Source organism: Daldinia vernicosa, assembly GCF_022497035.1.
Source record: "Daldinia vernicosa strain CBS 139.73 unplaced genomic scaffold F5Y00scaffold_26, whole genome shotgun sequence".
Classification (NCBI taxonomy): Eukaryota; Fungi; Ascomycota; class Sordariomycetes; order Xylariales; family Hypoxylaceae; genus Daldinia; species Daldinia vernicosa.
Window position 1 is genome coordinate 272,228 of NW_025953942.1, and position 20,784 is coordinate 293,011.

A 20,784-nucleotide genomic window follows, 5' to 3' on the forward strand; every position below is an offset into this window, starting at 1 on the left:
CATATGCAGACCGATTCCTTTCACATTTTACTGCTTTCATAAGGTAGGAAAACTATCTGTAAGGTAGCAAGGCATGTGTTCCAAATAGGAAATTTTTACTCGCATTCAACACAACATCCTAAGGTAATAAATAATAAATAATAATAAATAAATAAATAAACTAAGGTAAACCTTAGGCATATACACAATGTGCTATCCATTCCTCACGAGTGCCTAAAACGTACCTCTACTATTGATATATTTACTTTATTTACGCTTGCCTGAAATTATTACTCAACATTTAACTACGTAGGTAGTTAAGTTGAAAGAAAAAAAGGTTACGTACCTATTAACTGCCCTCGAATCCCAAATCATATTACGTATATTATCTAGAAAAGCTCTTGAGTTGGTAGGACAAGAAAACTAGCCCTTCATTCCTTTATTCTCAAATGTACGACAAGGTACTGCATTCACATTCGGCATTCTAATATCCACTCGGCTCCGTCGTATACACGGTAGTAGTTATTCGGGTGTCGGGAGGGCCCCACGTTACACCGCGTTTGATTCTAAAAATAGGTAATTTGGTAAATGGTTAATCATCTCCAATAGTCGTGCTTATGTAATCACCTAAGACACTTGTGCTGTCTTGACTCTTCATACAAATTCTACTTGCACCGTAAACGATGTTGCGCATTAATTGAGCGTTAGAAGGGTATTAAGGATAGCGTTGCAGTGGGGTTGAAGCAAATAGAAGACGTTATGAGGCTTGGAAATCATTGAAAAAGGCGACAGATTTATGAAATATTATGAAAGCTTATGAAGATTGAGAAATAATTTCAAATAGGAGAAATGCATAATTGAAGTGCAGCACCCTGAAGGGTGCAGTCGTCGAGTTACGTTAGGTACCTAACCTAAGACAGCACAAGTATAATTACCACAATAACTTCTACACCAATGCTAACACCAAATAGCTACTGGTGGTACTCCGTAAAGGGGCACTGGAAACTGGTATCGAAAATAATGATATATTAAATGAACGAATGGGTAGTATTCCGGCTAGTGCTGAATTCCAACTACCGTGTAGGCTGTAGGCCGGTCAAAGGCTGGCTAGATAGGTACCTATTATTTTAATAGTGACCGTGATGACCTCTAGGACACGTGACATTAAGTGAGCGGCAAATAGGGGCATTTCAATGCACCCTACTTCGGTAGGTATATGTCACATGAGACCCTTGCAAATGCTGTCCTCCATTTCAAACTCCATCGCCCTCTGTTTAGCAATAATCCTGCCACGACGAAGTACACCCTTCGTGACGCGATCTCCGGAGGCGAAAGTGTCGAAACGAAGAATCGGTGCAAGTACAATCCTTACTGGAAAGGGGTTAGCTGTGATATATTTGTATGAGGTTGCAATGTGTCAAAGTATGTGGTATAGAACTGAAGGTACATGGGAGGAGATGGCTGGGGAAGCTGAGACGCCAGTGTTGCATCGGCCTTATCCTCAGAGAACTTTTGGGGACGAGGTATCAAGTAGATAGAACGAGAGCCACATACCGAATTCTCATGCTGGGCGTCGAAGACGGCTTTACATAGCTCTGTCATGTTGTTGTGCGTGGAGAGTTTATCCAAATAGACATGATCGCCAGCGCTGACGCTGATGGTAGCCGTGTGACCCTCGACTGTTTTTTCCTTGTCCATAATAATCATATCAAAGCGGGAATCGGCCTTGTGAAGGGCGTCTCGCAGCTGGGTCGTGTTATCGTGACACGATTTCGGCCCCCATTTAACAACGCCATTGAAGGTAAGGATACATTGCTTTGTGTGCCCTTCAACGGAGTGATCCTTCGGTTCAATCCAGGCTCTAGTAGTAGGCATGATTGAAGTCTTTTGTTTTGGGAGTGTAGAGATGTAATGATAATAATAATAGGTGGTGATAGAGTTCCAAGGTCGATAATTGGTGGTTGCAGTCCAAGATCTCTTTTTCTTGTGGGCGACTTGGTTGATAATATATATCTCAAGGAGAATAGGAAATATACACGCATAGACGGATAGGGGAAGAATGAAGGGGAAAGGGGAAAAAGAAATCGACACGGAGTGACATCACCTTCGGGCTATCGTCCTGGGAGACACTCTCGCCCTTGATCTCGATTATCTGCGGCTGTATACACTGGACGCTTGGTATTGCAGCTCAGCTCGCCACCTGATGATGATGATACCACATCCTTAACGAGTGCTGTGAACTACATAGCTATGGAGACACGGCATCTATAACGTCTAACCGTTACCCAGTCGCCGATCTCCTCGGGCCCTCTTTTAAATATGCCAGTATGAATAATTCAGTGAATCGAGGATGTGTATGTGGTTATCACATGTAATATGCACTAGTATCTGGTCGGGCATGAAGACTTTTGAAGCTGGTAAGCTCTTATACCATTGGCTGTATAGCGTTATACGTCTAGCGGTGTAAACACGGTAGTCTTAGCTGAACTCGACACGTCGTTGTAAATCGTTACGCCCGCGAGGTTAGACCGTGGCTTATGGCCTGGAAGATAATGATAATGTCTTTCTCTTCGGGGTTCACCTTGAGTGGGGAAAGCGCCAGAGTGCCATCTTGGAATAGCGCAGCCACCGTGGTTGAAACACCCAAGGGTAGAGAGGTGGCTTTCTAATAAGACAATCCAGATCTAAAACGCGCCGTGGCGGTCATCCTCCGTTGCTAGACGAAGGGAGTGGCCTAAAATACGATCCCCAATACTGGAGCTGAGGAATCGACCATCCCAGGTACTTCGAACCTGAGGAGCCAGGAGGTGCGTTCGGCTCCAGGGGTATCACATGACCTGGGTTATCCACAATCCTTCATCCGCGTGCCAAGTCTCTCTGTAAATCTTCTGCAAATCTGTCTTCTGTTTCATCTACCTAGGGCGGAGGGGCTAGCTCCTTTGCTCAAGCCATAATATGAAAGTATACTGTGAGACGTAGCGAATAAGAAATACCGTGTTATCCGAGTATGATCAAAATCGAAGAGTTGAACAGAACTGATAGGAGGCGTCTTGTTTGAAACATTCAACTTTTAGGGTAAAGAATTACCTAGGTACACGTAAAATATCCCGGTTATACAAGATTAACGTTATTGTCTTCTCATTTTCTCTTTTGAATCCTGCTTTTTTTCCGTCCTGCATGTTAGTATTACGAGGTGGGACCAAACGGGTTGAAAGCAACTTCGTTGCTCTAGATGTCTCATCTAGAATCCTGGTAGTTAGTTTGCCATTCGCGACCGCTTATCTCCCTCTGCGGGGACGCCATCGCCGATATGGCAACGGCTTCTCGCTCTCAGCAAGCCACTAACATCATATGTTACAAGAAAATCAACCAGCAAAGGAACGCCTATATTATTGCGCCCAACCAAATCGACAGCCACCAGGTTCAAATGATCAACGACAGACGTATATCCAAGATCTTCTCCAATTGTCTCATCAAAGATTCGTAATCATATTTGTAAGGCATATACCATAGCGTTACTGCAAACTACGGCATATAAAATGCATACTGACCGCTCTGAATAGCCACGTCTCCATGGGGAAATTGCTTGTCATTCAGCCAGCCACTTTTCCCAGCTTCTATTAGTACAGCGTATATCATACATGGAAATACCCAACTCCTCTCCCCGCGCATGAATACGTATGCGCTCCACAGCGCTATTCCCACACTTAAGATATATAGATTTAGGTATTTAGCTTTTCATTCGATACCTATCACAGTGATCTGCGCAATACGTCTCTCTGGATCGACGCGGGAGCTACGCCATCATCCCTGGACAAGATTAACCTTGCCAAGCACCTCAAAGGTAACAGATCACTTGCCAAAAAAACGAAACCCAGCATCAGGCCACACCCCTTTGGCAGCAGCCATACAGAAGAGAAATTCTTCTACTGTGAAGCTCCTATTGGTCAACAGTGCTAACCTAAACACGAAGATCCAAGATGGAAGAACACCGATGTTCACGGCTGCAAGCACGCCAGGGCAGCAGGCCAAAATGCCTCCGGATCTTGCCGTAAGGGAGATCCCTGATATAATACTCGCCGCGTTAAAGCGGAAAGCTACGAAGCTCTTTAGCTGGATATGCTGTTCCGAGAAACCCCAAATTCCTAGTACGTTGCGCCATGGTCAAAGGCTTGGGAACGCGCGAGTTAGGATTATCTAACATCGAGAAAATATAGAAGAGAGGCTCTCCCCTTCGACCTTGATAGTCAACTATGAACTATTGGTGCTCTTACATTCGTGACAGACCTTTTATTGCAATATGTACCTACCTAATTAAACGGATCTATCGCATTCCCAATATTCTCCTATTATAATTTACCTAAGGGTTACGGAGAAAGTAGAAGTTACTAACCTAATAACAATACGCGTTTTTACTAAGATACCCCGTACCATGCCTAAGAACAGTCTCTCGGCTACTCAGTTCAGCAATAACAGTCGGATTTCATATTGAAGACATCATCAATATACCAGGTCAAGGGGGCCTTGTATCAAGTCATCCTTTCCACATATATTCATTCCCCTAAATATTTTAAATTTCAAGACTGGCAAGTCTCACCTAATAATAACAGGTACAAAAATTCGGCCGCACATTAAACTAGAAATGAATAAACTGAAAGTGACGTCTTTATCTTGAAAGTACCAATTCTGGCCGATTATATGTATCTACTCGTCCACCCCGCCACCGATGCTCTACTCGTCGCATTTATCCATCATCTTATATACACAGGCGGCGGAAGCCCACCATGCCTTAAGAATCCCGTATCTCTCCTTCTCTTTGCTTGCTGCGCGCGTGGTATGTTATCACATCCAGGTGTCAAATCCTGCCTTATTCTTTTGGTAGAACGCCTTGTCACCAGCCAGTCGCCTATGGGGGAAAAATCCATGTGAAGAAAAAGAAAACAGAACACAAGAAAAGAACAAAGACGAGGCACCAACTCTCCTCTGTAATAATAGCAGTTCGAGATATAGTAAGGGTCTCCCTCGAGAGGGACTGGCGATGACAAGTGTTGTGCAACCTCGACTTAAGAAGAAAGTCTATGATGCAAGAAACTAGAACCTTCAACCTTCTGACCAACATTGTCATCTCATCGTATAAGTCCTCCCACAGACTCCATGCACCCTAGAAACGCCGACGCCGTGTAAATGGAAACGAGCAAAAAAAAAAAGGAAAAGACCATGCAGAATGCTTGATTCGGTGGTCTAGCTAGGAAACCATAGCGGTATCGTGAATAGTTCGTCCGAGATCGTACTTGAGCACCTAGTGCTCCGGATATCACATCGAATGGAATAAAAGAAGCCAAAACCCGAACATCGCACCATCTTCTAAGGATTGTCGCGGAAGCCGTCGTGAGTGTTCTTTATTCATGCTCATGAATATGGTTGTCCTTATGGTGAGTAAATGCGGACTTGAAGGATTTGCCCCGAGTCCGCCTTCTTATCCTGCTCACTATCCCATTACCATCCTGTGATTGCGTAACACCGGAGCGAGTTGACTCAAATCTGCTTAACATGGCAGCTGACGTAAACTCGTTGGACATCTCGTAACTCTGCCTAACTCGATCCATCGAGGCTCGCATACGGTCGTAAGACGGACGAACGCGATCGTGCGATGGGCGTACTGGAGGTTCAGCAGGCGGGTCAACCGGCTGAGCAACGGGAATATCAATCGAGGGCTCGTGTCTGGTGTAATTAGTGCCGTCGCTGCCATTCTGGCTACGAGAATTATGACCGGCAATAGACTGAGTCGCAACAGAAGGTGGATAAATAGGGTTTAAATCTTCGTCCACGCTCGCGAATTGCTGGTGTCTACGGCGCTTAGAGGACTGTGATGATCCCGACAAACTGGACTTCGCTACGACCTCGCTTGGGCTCTCCTTTTCTAGATAATCGAATTTACCTATGGTAACCTGTTCCCGAATGATATCTACATCTCGGGGCCAGTAGACTTTGCGCAAGGCCTTGATAGCATACCGAGGAGCCAACGCAAGGATTGGAGTCGCAATTAAAACCGCCCAGAACGAAACTTCGCCATAAATCTGTGGAGCCCCTTCATAGAGTGTACCAGCAAATGTTGATGATGTATAAACACCGGTCCAAAAGAAGACAACCAGGTCGCTGAGAGCAATAATAAGGAGCGTAAGCCAATCCCATCGGTATGTGTTGATGAGGATGTAAAGGTTGATTGTAATGATACAAGGATGTGCAATATAGACGCCGAATCGATACCGATCCATCACATCAAGCCCATTTCCGGTAACGGCCGAGGTGGATGCAAAGGTTAGGTATGGAACGAAAAAGCATATTACACTTTGGTATAAACCATCCAACATGTAAAACCTATCCTTTGTTAGCAAATTCAGTTAAACGTAATTAAACAGGGGGGATATAATTACCAAAACTTGTGCTGGGTCCATTCAAGCCGTTCAATGCCGCGTCGATATAGCTGAGGAACAGCTAACGAGACTTTATCGGACACATCCTGGTCGAGGACACCAATGACAATGGGGGGCACGGAGGTGAAGATAAGGTTGAATAGAAGGATATAAGTGTACTCGAAGACATAGGTAATGTCGAAGTTGCAGAAACACTGAAACCAAAGAATACATAAGGTCCAAACCATGTTTTTATAGAAGAAGTTGGCGATTGCTTCCGCCATCCTCCTGTAGGACCAGCGGCCATGAATCAAAACTAATCGTTCGAGAAATCGGAACTGGCCAATGGCATAATCGGCAGACATGACGGCTTGACGACCTTCAACACCGGCGATACCTACACCGACGTCCGCTTCTTGAATCATCGCGACATCGTTGGCACCATCCCCGATGGAGAGCGTCATAACATCAAGACCGTTCTTGACCATGGATACAACGGAAGCCTTTTGCGCAGGGCTGACACGACAGCAAAGGACGGACGCGCACTGCTTGCAGAGAAGGAGAAACTTCTGTTTCAAGCTATCATCGAGAACCCACCTCAAAGTAAATCCGTCGATCACAAGAGCATGGGTTGGCGCTGGCGGCTCGTGATTCTTCCTGGCGCGGGCTAAGTCTTCGTCGTTACCGGTGATACCGAACATCTTGAGCTTCGCGTCTAGCTCTCGTCCAATTTCGTTTACGAATAAATCATCAGGCGTCGAACCAGATTCGTCCTCTTTCACTTTAAGATTAATAAGTTCCATGTCGTTGTTCAGTAGATTGCACGAGAAACCAATGTTGATAGCAGTTTCGACTTTGTCTCCGGTGAGTACCCATAGCTTGATTCCTGCCCGGCCGAGTAATTCGATCGCATCGGGTACACCATCTTGAAGACGATCTTCGATTGCCGTTCCTCCGAGGAGAGTCAATTCTTGCTCAATCTTGTCGGCGACTTCCTCCAACTTCTCTTCTCGTTCGTGCAGCGCGGTGGAGGCCTTGTCGTGCTCTTTACGCCATTCGAGGTATTCGTGCTCAGAAAGTACGCGCTCGGCTATGCATAGGGTTCGTAGACCTTCTCGAGCAAACATTTCAAGGTGCTCAGCAGTTGTCTTTCGAAGCTCTGCTTGCTCACCACGCTTCAGGCGCGAGTAGATGATACTGTCCGCACCCTTACAGAATAGAATGATACGACCATCGGGCATCTTCACGATAGCGCTCATTCGTTTTCGGCTGGAGTTGAATTCGATTGTGTTGAGGATTTGGTAGTGTATTTCTTCGCCCATAACATTTACTCTGATGCCATCTGCTGTATGTCCGAGAACGGTGAATCCCATATCACGAGCAGTTGCTACGAGTGCTGCTTCGTCTGGCGATTGAGCTTTGAAATCGATCTTAGGGGGGTCCCCGGGAATATGGTCTGCTATAACAGTATGACAAAGTGCCAATGCAAGCATAAAGTGCGCATTGGCTTCTTTTTGTTCTTCACCAGACTCGCCTCGTAAATCATCAACAAAATCTGGAGCAATAAACGTCATATCTTCTCCGTGGAGATACGGATTGTCGTGGATCTTTCGAAGTCCCTCTAACGCATGGACTTTTGCGGCGGCGATCTGTTCTCTGGCCCTGGCAGCTTCTTTTACCACATCAATACCCAAACGCTTCTGCATACCGGCCTGGGCCTCGGTGTATGCTTCTCCGTACGGCTGGCCATTGATAGTAGCCTTCTTGAATTCCATAACATTCTGGGTGAGAGTTCCTGTCTTGTCTGAGAAGATATATTCGATCTGACCTAAATCATCGGATATGTTCCACGATTTGGGTACACATGGATAGTCGATTTTCTCGTAGTACATCTCAACATCGCTATATATGAAGATAGCCTGCAGCGTACGCACAATTTCGAGTGAGATATAAAGGGAGATTGGAACGAAGTTTTGGAAGACAATAAGCGCAGCCCAGAATGTGATAAAACCGGTCATACCAGGAGTACCACCGACGGAACCGTAGTCGAACCAAGCGGTCGAAGCGTCGCTTTTGCCCCACGACACTCCGTTGACGATGGCACACAGAAGACACAATGCACCGAGAATACCAAAGTTACAGATAACGTTGAAGTTTAGCTCCCGGGCGATGCGGGCACGTTTACTTGGCGTGACACCTGCATTCATCATGATTTTCGTATCGTGACCTGTAAACATAACGATGCCGAGGACCCATTCGGTATTCCTCAAGTTGCAGCCTCTGAGGAGCATGTTGTCTATGGATATCGGCTCTGACATTTCTCTGGGTCCATCTGGCATCATCTGTTCCCACTTGATGGCGCCATTATACTTGTAGAGGTTAGGCTGGGGTGGTTCGCTCTCGATAACGAATTGGGCGCGCTCGCAGTCTCTCGCATGCTTCAAAGTTCGTCCGCAACGGAGTGCTTGACGAACCTTCAAATTTGTTTCTCCATCCAGATTCTTGGTTTCCACATAACACGCACCATCTGAATCAGAAGTAGCGAGAACGATGATATCTGCGGGAAGCTCATCATCATTATAAAGTCGCACAAAATCGCCAACCTGTAGATTTTTCCAGTGATCTTTGTGAAACCGGGCCTGGCCTGGTTTCACATCGTAGTTAATAAGGTCTCCTTTTACTCTGGCTAGCATCTCCGGCTCGTTTGGAGTATGCGACCTGTCAGATGTCGGGCGTTCCGGGATTTCCATTAAATCGTTCTTAGGCGTCTGGGGAGGAAGAGGAGATGTGACTGGTGTCATCTGAATGTCTTCGTATGCAGACATGTATGACGTTCTGTCAGTGTGAGGAGATAGCATGGTAGAATCGCGACGCGTCGCCTTGGTTTCGACAGAGGGACGCGGATCTGATGAATTTTCCAACACTCCCTTTGCTTCATCCTTCTTCCCTAAGCTCTTCACCGCACGCCAAAACGTTGCGAGAGACCTCGAAGTAGCCTTCTTGATCCTCCGCCATAGCGAAACATTATCTTCCGTAACATTGACATTATTCCATCCTACAAGACGGTGCACGGGTGCGTTATTTAATTCGTTGTCAAGAATCGTCCTGCGATAATCTTCGATCGCATCCTTGATAGCCGTCACAGCAAGGATGAATATTAAAGGTACCGCATTAAGTCCTGGATTAGTACCCCCGAAAATAGGAAAGATCTAAATCCCGAGTTAAATGTTAGCCTCTCTCCCGAACGCATGGGATCTATTTCACTTACAATAAGAATCACCATGAAAAGAAAGAAGATGTTGGCAATATTGTGGAATTGGAACCATAGGTTCTTAGGGATGAAAGACAATGGCGTATACTTGGCCGTCCGAATTTTGTTTCGAGCATATGAACGAATGGGGTTGCCTTCTTCATCTTTCAGCTCGTCTGGCAAAGGCAGATTGAAGTACACTATCCTCCCCCCTTCATCTTCCCCCTCAACAGACACGGTACTCTTCGAATCGCCTGGTTCATTCTGCTGGGTCGTAGACGCGCTGTCGTATGTAGCGTGATCGTCACTCGTAGACTGACTGCCGTCCGAATGTCGCTTCTTCTCCGTCGAGCCAGTTCGCTTATGCTGTATCCTGTCTTTGAGGGATAGCCTCTTAAGACCACTGCTCTTAACAGTGAGTTTCCGAGTAGCCCATCTCGATCTGTTGACCGCCTTGTCATTGTCACCTTTCGGCATCTTGGGAGAGCTGCGGGCAGAGCCCGTTCAACCCGACGTGTCCGCCAGACTGGCCTTCCGTGGCCACGAGTCTTGCGTATAAACTCCTGAGGCGTCAAGTAGTGCTGAATGCGGAGACTCGGGCAATTGGCAGCAATCGCGTCGGGGTCGCTAAAGTGAAAGAAAGTGAATCGTCGGTCGATACTATCGTCACGATGTTTTCGTCGAGGAAGGTTTGCATCTAGGGAAATGGGTTGTGATCGCTCGTCCTCCGGCTTCCCTTACTTGGTACTGGGGGGCGATCGTGTTGTTGATGGCGTTAAGGACAGAATTGGGAAAGGGAACAATGGAAGTTTTTGATTGATCGCTATGTCGGAAGGGCCGGGGTTCTAAGGTACACCGAAGACTGTGTCGGCACTGTAAGCAAGACGGGCTGGAAGGTAGTACAAAGTCGCGTGTACGCACGCAATTACATATGCACTTACCCAAATAGCCTACAAAACCCGCGAATACTCCCTATCTTCTCGGCGGTAACAGGGGAAAAGCCCCAAGACATTGGCGCAATTTTATGTAACTACCTAACTTCAAATTATACCTTAGTTCGAGATATTTGTGCACATCGTTATTGTGATCGTATTATCTTCTCCTATCCTTTTATTTATTTATTACGGAAAGTTTATATAAATTGCTATAAGCCATAAGATATATAGATGAAAGTGACAAGTCTTTAAACTGCTAAACAGATGCCTTTTCAGATCAATGTTACTCTTTAGGTTAGGGTGTTCAATGTCATGCATTACGTAGGTACATTAGGTATAAATGTACATACATTATGTACCTATAGATAGGTACATTTATGTAGGCTTGGTAATCAGAGCTACACTGTGCACGCTATCTTATATTGATTGGACAAATACGCATACGGCGACTAACAATATCCTTGTATCACCCCAATCCACCAAGAAAATGCCTCTAAGAGTCGATGATCTCGGCTAAGATTCTTTCGTTATGCAGGCTATGAATCCTCAGAGCAGGACGAAATCTCTTGGACCAGTTGTGCATCTAACTAGTATTTCATCAAGCTAGTTTCTGAAGTCAGCAATGGAATAAATAACTAGCCATTGTATTGGATCACATTCAACTGAATGATATCAAATCTCACTAGGTACGGAATATAACCACCAAGACTTAATGAGGTTGACTCGACCTGAGAATTTAACCAAGACATCCCTCTTATTTTATCCATTAAAACCGCTACAGGGCTCCCCGCGCACGCGTCCTTTGACCTGCAGAGCATTCCATTCTTTTCCCTTTTCTTGAGGCTGAATTTGGTGAATACCCCTCGGTAGCACTCCGAATTCTTTGTCCCCCTAGAACTTGCGCTAAACGGTTGCAGCGCAGCGGCGTGGATAGTTGTAAATGATCCTTCAAGTATCACTTTAGTGTATCCCCTATTCCGAGTCAGAGTATCAGCATTTTCACTTCCACCACACCTGTTAGACAAACGATTTGTCCGTAGCCTCCCGCGCCACGAATTAGATCCGCGCTATTCCTGTGGATTGCCGGAAACAAGCCTACGTATATCTTATATACGTGCTTCTTAGTGGCAGCATGATTTCAATACAGGCTCCGCCTTGGTAGAAAAAGCCATGCGTGAGCTATCAATGGCTAGTTCTGTTGCGTCTATAAGATGAGAAGTATCCTTCGCACTACTTACTATGGCGAAGTTCTCGTTCCGAGTGGCTAGGCTTACATCTAGTGATCTGGTGACAGTAATACAAAGGAAGATACACCTATTCTGGGCTTTTAGGCTGCATGTTGAACTGGCATACATTTCCCTACGTTCCCTAAATGTGCTACGGCAGTATCGAAACAATAGCTAGGCTCTTTACATACTGACATACTACTCAGCATGGGTTGTGCATTCGTCTGACAAGGGTCCTCGACGCACATCATCGATTCATCTAGCAAGTAGTATCGGAGGCACAGATGGGGTGTGAGAGATCCTTCAGGAGTTGTGACTCGACGACTTAACCAATCAATTCCCTCCGCTTACTCCTAGGAGACGTTGCTAATATATTAGGTAGGTGTGTTTCGTCAAAGAGAGGGAAAAAAAATGCGCAAAGAACATAGGATGTATTTGTGTTTTGTGCTTTGTGTTATGAGCCTCGAGTCAAGCTCAAATTAAGGTCTTCCTGGTCATCCGTATGAAACACTGTACAGCATAAGTACCTACCCTACCTATTATCCACTGTATTATTCGGACAATCCTAATTCATATTTACCTATTGTAAGTCCGAGCAAGCCCGAGATGGCGGATCTAGTCCAGCCTAGCCCTTCCTAACCCGCTATAGCGTTGTAGCGTTGCAGCTAGTCCTACGAGATACAGTTTACGATTTGTTGTAACATCTACGTGCCTGGTAAGTATATCTTCCGACCAAAGCAGCAAAGCCTGCAAAGGTCTGTGAGGCAACGTTAAAAAAAGAAGTAAAACACTTCGGGTTGTACCGCTATGGTTATTCGTTACCTCTAAGCCTCCGATTATATAAGAACATCATACGAAATAATCTGATCTGAATAAGATTACACTATCAAGGTGGCGAAGCAATGGAGCTAACGTTTGATAAGCGTTTGCGTCACTTGCCGTCAGCCTTTTCGACCGAAGTCATGTTACAACCGAAATCCGTGGAGTACATAATAGATATACGTGCATCGCACATACATACCTCGTACCTACATTAGCAGACGTAGATTCCCGCTCAGCTCCCCATCTTTCTACATCTCTCAACTTCTTAAATTAGAGTCTTATTTAGTAGACTCTACGTGTATCAACTTAAAACAGCACAGATTTTCGTATACAGCCTCACAGCTTAAGCGACTCAGCGAATCAAGTATCAGACTTAAACGCCGTACGACAAATAGGATGAAAAGAGCCCATCTTTCTATTTAGGTAGAAGCTAGAAGTTTAAACTCGTATCAATTAGGCATGCAAAAATAAAAAACCAAGGCTGCTGTATTGTTGTGGATGCATTCTGTTTGTGGGGTGTTAATACCCCTATTCCAACTTGGCGAACGTACGGAATACGTAGTAGATGATGCACTACCATGTGTATCACTTCGCAGGCCTTGGCAGCCTTAAATCGTTGTGCATGTTTGTCAATTTTGTCAGGAAGAGATTGTGAAGGGCATTAGGTTAAGGGATTAGGCTCTTACCCTGTTACCCCTGATGCGCTGATGCGCCGGCTTGCGTACTAACAGACAACAAAAAAGGCTAACAATCTTGGAACTGCAACAGGCGGAACCGACCCGAACCCCGCCAAGCGTAAATCCGGTGGATCTCTCCTTACCCCGAACCAGTTTCCCTTTTTTAGCTACCGTAACATTGGGACTGTCCAATAAACATACCTAATTAGGTTAGTTGCGACGAGGTTCCAAGATTTAACCTGCCTTAGGACATCGGTAAGCATCACAAGTACCTAAGTACCATTATCCGGGTTAAAAGGGTTCAACGTTGTTCCGCTGTCTCTAGTACCTCAACTTTCGAATCAAGGTCCCGAGGTTCACAGACACGTCTGAGAAGGGCCCCACATCAAATTAATCTTTACGACGCGTTTCTCTCAAGCGTCCCACCAAGTATCAAACTAGAGCCGAACGGGATACCTATGACTTTGTAACCATATGTCCATGTTGTTTCTAACGGTATCGATGAAATCCATCGTAAGCTTGTCGTACCAACATATTTGCATATAGCATGTCAATGTCCCGGAACCGGGATATTAGAGGCTTCTTCGGCAAAAGTGCCAGCCGTAGTAACTCTGAATCCCAGCCGGCCTCCTTGTCAGAACCGGCCCGGGATCTGCAATATTCATTCTCATCCTCTAGGACACCTCCGAAACCCATTCCGAAGCTACGTGATCGGGCCGATGAAATTAAAGGGTCCGACGATGAGGGCGGCGACTCGGACGACTCATTGGAGTCCATATCTGCATTCATCCAACGGAAAAAAGGTCCTGCGCCTTACGAAAGAGACTCAAATCTAACCTCCACGCCTAGGGCGAAGAGGATAGCCCCTAATCCAGCTTCTCTACTGAAATCACCATTGACGATACAGCCTAAACATAAATTTGACCTCAAGTACTTAATCAACCATGCTCGGCAGTCTGACCGGGCAGATGAGAGTGCTAGAATAGCAGATGAGCTCATCAACCAGAGCGAAGAAGATGATGAGAACGGTCAAATTCTAACAGAAGTGCAAAATGACCCAACGCTGTTGCAAAAGACAGCTAAGGAACTTCTTAAGGATGACGAGGAGGACGCCAAAGGTGACAAATTGATGAGGGCTATGAACCGTACTAAAGTCGACGGGTCTCAGCGACTATACTATTTCTTTAGTCTCGAACAGCCCCTATTCAAACCTCCTAGGAGTCCATTCCCGCAAAAGGCGGCAAAGGGGTGTTGGGGATGTCTCGCTAACTCGCGAACGCGAGATCAAGCCGTCATTCTCGGCTTACCCCATGCTATCGCCTCCAAGGGTAGGGCACTCCCGGATGAACTTTTCCTATGGATCCTTGACGAGGTCTGCGCCGAGAGGAACGCCCAGCTGCGCATACAGTACCGCAACCTTGTGGCTCTGTGTCCTGATAGCATCAAACGTCTCGTCACTGAGAAGCGACTATACTCTATGCTCGAAAGATTAGGTGGGCCAAAGTACTCTCGCGGCCAAAATAACTCTAAGCTTGAGAGTTTGCCCAAAGTGGAAGATCCGTATCCTCGAAAAGATTGGTCAGGTCTGGTGACTTTCCTTGAACTATTAGAGCGCGTAGCCCCGAACATGAGTACGCAGAATGTAATAGGGGCTATTAAACTGCTACTACGGATGGGACTCGATCCCCTTGTGAGTACGACGGTTCGTTCTGAGCATGCCGCAGCGATGGAAGCTCTCGTCACGGCATTATCGAAGTTGAGTACATCCCAATGGAACGAAACTGTAAGTCTTAGCCCCCTTTTCTATACGTCTGCGACCAATCAAACTAATATCTACCAAGTGCGAGACAATATCTTCTTATCTATACGAGAGCGTAGACGAGCCTATGCATCAGGCCGTCCCTATCAGCCATATGCCTAAAACTACCGCCAAGCTCCTCGACCTATGCCGGCGCATGGCGGCCGTGGTGCTCTTCGAGGACCGGGAGCTGGGTAGTAGACCAGTCGACGAAAATTTAGCGCTTGCTCGTGTCATAGATCGGCTTGACTCGAGTGATTTCCGTGTCGGGGCATCTACCAACTTCGAGGACCTACGGGCGCTAATAACGCTTCTAGACATCGTCATCGGCAACGCGGGCTTTATTATGCAGCAGCACTCGGGAAGTAGTACGGAGGACGCAGCTCGCAAGTTCGATGCCGACATCGATGTCCTAACGTTTAAGCTTAAAGTGATACATGATAAGATTCACGATAGCACTCTACTCTCCCGGAAGGTCGCCAAGGCATCCATCGACTTGGTAGCTAAGCGATTAACATACGCGGTGCGCACGCGGCCGCCACCTAAGACAAGTATCTTCGACTCAGAACCCAGAGAGGACGCCAATATACCCAAACAGCGGGCATTCATGAAGAACTGGGCTCAGAAGAAGGCGGAGCGGAACAATGCTGCCGCTGCGGTGAGCTAATATGAAAGAGGAAACGGATGACAGTATGGCATGAGTGTTGTACGACTAGCTATTGGTAATATAGAGGATAAATTGGTGTTTTATTGATGCCGACGTTCCTGCAACGCCTTATGATATACAGCAAGCAGCCTTCTAGTGAGCACCATCAATAAATAATAGCACGGCTCTAGATTCCGTGCCCAAAACGCGACTGACTATTCCTTATAAAAAAAACCCCTCTAGACGGGAAGAATAGTATAACGCTACCTAAGCATAATACTCTGCCCGTCCCCTTCTCTGCTTTGCCGACGTCCAGCGTTATTGACATGTGTTTTGTGTTAGCGCTCATGAGTGAAGTTAAACATCGATGCGAGGTTCTCTGCTTAATCGTAGAACTTGCGGTTGGGGTTCTTGCCGAACAGCGCCTCTCGCACGGCGGGGAGGGCACTGCTTTGTAGGAGTAGCAGTCTCTGGTCAAAGGTGTTGTTGATCTCGATCTTGCCCTGGCCACCTACAATAAATAGTCCGCCGGAGCTATATGTGATAATTCGTCGTCAGCGTGCCATCTCATCTTACACTGGTTTCACCGAACCCTCTGATTCAGACAGTGACAGCACAACTCACCTTTCCTCGGGTAACGGGTTATCCTCGTCGATCGTAACCTTAGTCTCCTTACCCGTATTGCTCTTATACTCGCTCTCGGCTTCCTTGATAGCATCTTTCAGGATGTCGTAGTCGGCCTTTCTGGCGCGGACCTGGACTTCGGGCTCGAAGAGGTCGTATAGGCCCTCGAGGAGTAGATTCTTGAGGATGGTGCGGTAGTTGGCGGTGTCTTTCGTGCCCTCGTTGAGACGCTTGGAGGCGGCTGTGAAGATGTCGTCGAGGAGCTGCTGGCGGGCGGCGAGGACCTTGAGACGGGACTTGTTGGCGAAGGTGGAGCGGGTGATCTGCTGGGACATGGCGGCTTGCTTGAGGCGCTTGGCGTGAGCGGCATCGATGGCGTCGGTTTCCTGGCGCACTAGCTTGGACTTCTCGATGCTGAATTCCTCGTTTGCCTTGATCTCGATCTCACGCGCCTTCTCGAGGGCCTCCTGCTTGATGAAGGCCGTCATCTTGCGGAGCTCCTGCCCGACCTATTTCGCGAGGGGACATTGTTCATTAGTATATTCGTTTATTCTCCCATAACTTGAGATTCCGATGCCGTGTCCAGCTACTTATGCTTGTGGGCGAGGAAATTATTTACCTGGTCGTCGGACAAGGCGTGGACTTGCGACATCTTGGAGGGAGTGTGAGGAGGAGATTTGGTGTTCGGGGGGTTGGAGAGGAGCAAGGCTAGAGAATATCTCAGCTGAGGTATGTTCAAGTGTATTGTTCAAGTAAGCTCGAGTTTTCAATAAAGTTGTCGGATGGCACAATACGTAGGTTGATTGGAGATAGCGGGCCGGTCACAATAGCTCTCCTGCAGCAACGTTGGATGAATTGATAGAACCTTGATCCGGTGACATATGAATGTTATGTTATGTTAGAGCTACATAATGCATGTACATAATATGTATCCATTAAGCGGCATCAGCCACAGCACTTTTTACAGGTACCTAAAGGTTCAATACCTGGTTGAGATGGGATGAACTAAGGGAGTAGTCCCCTGTGGCTAAGCAGCTACCGAAGGTATTGTAGGTACCTGTTAACCAAACCCGCTGTAACCCCACTGTAGCAACCGCTGTACCGCGATGCAAAACCTGGAGTCTGGTGGCCCCTGCAGAATGACTCGTGTCTGTCACTGATGTCTGACCAATGACCACTGACACTTGATGCGGTCGACTGGAGGTATTTTGTTCATGGATACTTACGGTACACTACGTTGTCGCTGCATGTATAATAAGACTAAATAATAAGACTAAACCATACATACTGGCATTGTATGTAGGACAGATCAAGACAAGTTAAAATTGGGAAATTGTCAAAATTGTAAAGAGATCTTCAAGGTTTCGCTGTCCCGCCCTGCCCGCTCCTGCCCGCCCCAACAACAGCCGGACCAAATTGAATCAATTACCCCCATTACCTCATAATCTGATAGTGTAGGTACCCCTTAGAATAGAGTTTGGTACTTTCCCATTTTCTACCGTACCTACAACCTTAAGTCTCTTTTTTCGAAGCATTTGGTACATTCTCGTCTTCTATCACACATAATATCTTGTTCACTTCAACCATATCATCCTAATCATTCATATCGTATTATACCAATTTCTCTTTGTCCCATTTCACCCGAGAGAGAGAGAGAGAGAGACAACACACAGCACTAAGTTAGCTGCCAACTCAACAAGTTTCGAGCCTGTCCGAATTACCGCCTAAGCAATACCCCTGCTCTTGCACTTGGACAGCGTCAACGAGTTCACCGCATCGCCAATTTGGTCTCGAACCCTGCGACTTATTGGATACGTGTCGAACGTTACACCTTACGACTACATCCGGTGATCTCGTCCTCTCCTTAGTCGCGCAGCACTCGAGTATCGATTTACACCTATTTTGTCGCAACTACGGATTGAACGTGGCAGGTTAAAGTCCTTGAAGAGTACAGTCCCATGGGCAGCCGAGGTGTTCTTTCATCTGGCGTGTATCGCAGATGACCTAGCATAAAACTATCGCAATGGGGATATTTGGCAACCTCTCACCCGAAGGCACCATCGCGGTAGGTTTTACTACCTGAGAATATCCGTTGTGCCTTTTCCTTTTACTTTTACTAACATGTTCCGCCTCCCTTAACAGATTGGTATCCTGGTCGGCTTAATATCCACGAGCGTTCAATCTCTCGGCCTCACTCTACAGCGAAAGTCGCATATGCTCGAAGATGAAAAGTACCCGCTCGAATTTCAGCGACCAGCGTATCGAAGGCGAAGATGGCAGTTAGGAATGGGCATGTTCATCTTTTCCAACATAATCGGGAGTACAATCCAAATTTCAACCCTACCTTTACCAGTTCTATCGACCCTACAAGCCGCCGGATTGGTCTTCAACTCGGTATGTGCGACTCTGATATTGGGTGAACCTTTCACGCGATGGTCTTTCTACGGTACCGCACTCGTCAGTACTGGGGCAGCCTTAATAGCGATTTTCGGCGCGATACCTTCTCCGGCGCATAGCCTACCAGAGTTGCTGGACCTGCTCGGTAGATGGCCTTTTATCCTTTGGATGTCACTCCAAGGTGTACTCGTTGTCTCAATGGCCGTGGTTATCGATCTGGTCAACCACCTTAGCAGTCTTTCACAAAACGCCAAGTTTCGGCTGGCCCGCGGTCTAGTATTTGGATGTATTAGCGGCATCCTATCAGCTCACTCGCTTCTATTCGCCAAGTCTGCCGTCGAGCTTGTTATTAGGACAATCGCAGACGGCGACAATCAATTCGTGCATTGGGAGTCGTGGATGCTCGTGTTTGGACTAGTTTCTCTGGCATTAAGCCAGTTGTATTATTTGCATCGTGGATTGAAGTTGATATCCACCTCAGTATTATACCCCCTTGTCTTTTGCGTTTACAACATCATCGCTATTCTGGACGGTTTAATATACTTTCGGCAGACGGATCTCATTACACCTTTACACGGCGGACTCATTGCATTGGGTACTGTCATCCTACTTTCCGGCGTTCTAGCGTTGTCATGGCGTCTTAGTGACGAACAGCATCCGCCCGCTGTTGGACAGTCAACATTGACACCGGGATTAGGATTCGTGGAGGACACGGAAGGAGAGGAATCGTCCCCTACGGATACGAGCTCGGTGGGCCTAGTTGAAGAAGCTGTACCGGCTACCTACGACACTTTTGCACCAAATATAGAGACCACGCCTCTCACGCCGGGTCACAAACTTCCAAGCCGTTGGCACGAGCGTTCGGAGATATGGGACGAATTAGAAGATCAGGATACACAGAGACCATCATTCGTTAAATCCCGATCGATCGCCGTGCCCGGCGACGCTATCAGTGAGAATACACCGTTAATGGGTGATAGGAGGATAGTACCAAGGATAATACCAGGGGAATCAACAGTTTCCCTAACTGCAGCTGAGCCTAGCGGGGAATCCCCGAGGAGAATTTTTCGTCGCCGGAGAAGGTCGACAGGATTCCCAGGCTTTACAGCACGAAAGCATATACGGCGGAAGAATTCGGCAGGCGCTGGGGTTCAAGATGCTCTGAGCGGGATTTGGAAGCTGAGGTGGTGGCGCAGAAAACGTGATAACGGCTCAGATATGGCAGTAGCCGGCTCACCAGGAGACGAAAGTGAAGCGAGGCAGTATTACGATGAGCCAGAGAATGACACCGAGAGAAGGGATTTTAATCAAAGGTCACGGCCGAGAAGTCCTAGAGGCGACGATGCTGTTTGATTAAGAGCTCCAATAGAGGTAGATTATACATGCATTTAGGGTGGGAAGAGCAAATGATAGACATAGGCAGGATAGCCTTAACATTTTTTTGAGACAAAGAAGAATTATTAAGCGCATCTCACAAGGTTGAAGTTTAATACTTTAACCTATGCTTCATGCTTAGTCCAGCGAATCAACTTGCTTTTACACCTTCTATTGACGATCTCTCCCGTTAGTGACTACTCAACTAACCTTGGCTGGTTGACACGGATACAAGTAGTATATGAACGGCATTACCTTAGGTACCTAGGTAAAGATGGTGTCAGCCCCCGCTAGGCATGTTAGTTAGATACATCATGTAAAAAGCCGTCTTACATATGGAGATACCTATATTTAAATAGCTCATGGTACACTACACACGGCACATATAGGCAGTGCCTCACATGATGCATCGATTTCAGCCCCAGGACGCAAGGCACGAGATAGCCACTCGGGTGATTTCCCTGAGACAAACACTATTCGGTACTTATGCTTGTATGAGGCGTGCTGTTGATGGGCGTATTTTCGTATTCCTCTAACTCGAAACCTGGTAAAGCAGGTGAAGGGAAGAAGGGAATATTTCGCTTTATTTTACACATGAAGCAAGCCTCAATTTGAATGAGAGGCCACATTCGCAGTCTCATTT

At 46.7% G+C, this 20,784-nt stretch overlaps 5 protein-coding genes across 5 annotated transcripts; 2 read left to right on the plus strand and 3 right to left on the minus strand.

Annotated features, from left to right (window-relative positions):
• Positions 1-1,189: 1,189 nt before the first annotated feature.
• F5Y00DRAFT_270198 (uncharacterized protein) lies at positions 1,190-1,854 on the minus strand (the record flags this gene model as incomplete). Its single annotated transcript, XM_048012584.1, has 2 exons — positions 1,190-1,346; positions 1,427-1,854. 2 exons carry the CDS (start codon positions 1,852-1,854, stop codon positions 1,199-1,201), a joined length of 576 nt encoding a protein of 191 aa, XP_047864393.1. The 3' UTR covers positions 1,190-1,198.
• A 3,289-nt stretch (positions 1,855-5,143) lies between these two features.
• On the minus strand, positions 5,144-10,233 carry F5Y00DRAFT_86249 (phospholipid-translocating P-type ATPase). Its single transcript, XM_048014262.1, has 3 exons — positions 9,661-10,233; positions 6,414-9,601; positions 5,144-6,357 (listed from the first exon to the last, which is right to left on the minus strand). The coding sequence occupies exons 1-3, from the start codon at positions 10,117-10,119 to the stop codon at positions 5,379-5,381; spliced, it is 4,626 nt and encodes a 1,541-aa protein (XP_047864394.1). The 5' UTR covers positions 10,120-10,233; the 3' UTR covers positions 5,144-5,378.
• Positions 10,234-13,644: 3,411 nt separating this feature from the next.
• Positions 13,645-16,393, plus strand: F5Y00DRAFT_238404 (uncharacterized protein). The gene is made up of 2 exons (XM_048007963.1): positions 13,645-15,085; positions 15,144-16,393. Exons 1-2 carry the CDS (start codon positions 13,850-13,852, stop codon positions 15,765-15,767), a joined length of 1,860 nt encoding a protein of 619 aa, XP_047864395.1. The 5' UTR covers positions 13,645-13,849; the 3' UTR covers positions 15,768-16,393.
• F5Y00DRAFT_86280 (ATPase, V1/A1 complex, subunit E) lies at positions 15,818-17,181 on the minus strand. Its single transcript, XM_048014263.1, has 3 exons — positions 16,990-17,181; positions 16,371-16,879; positions 15,818-16,280 (listed from the first exon to the last, which is right to left on the minus strand). Exons 1-3 carry the CDS (start codon positions 17,020-17,022, stop codon positions 16,130-16,132), a joined length of 693 nt encoding a protein of 230 aa, XP_047864396.1. The 5' UTR covers positions 17,023-17,181; the 3' UTR covers positions 15,818-16,129.
• A 516-nt stretch (positions 17,182-17,697) lies between these two features.
• F5Y00DRAFT_238407 (uncharacterized protein) lies at positions 17,698-20,312 on the plus strand. Its single transcript, XM_048007964.1, has 2 exons — positions 17,698-18,435; positions 18,513-20,312. Exons 1-2 carry the CDS (start codon positions 18,394-18,396, stop codon positions 20,118-20,120), a joined length of 1,650 nt encoding a protein of 549 aa, XP_047864397.1. The 5' UTR covers positions 17,698-18,393; the 3' UTR covers positions 20,121-20,312.
• The last annotated feature ends 472 nt before the right edge of the window (positions 20,313-20,784 follow it).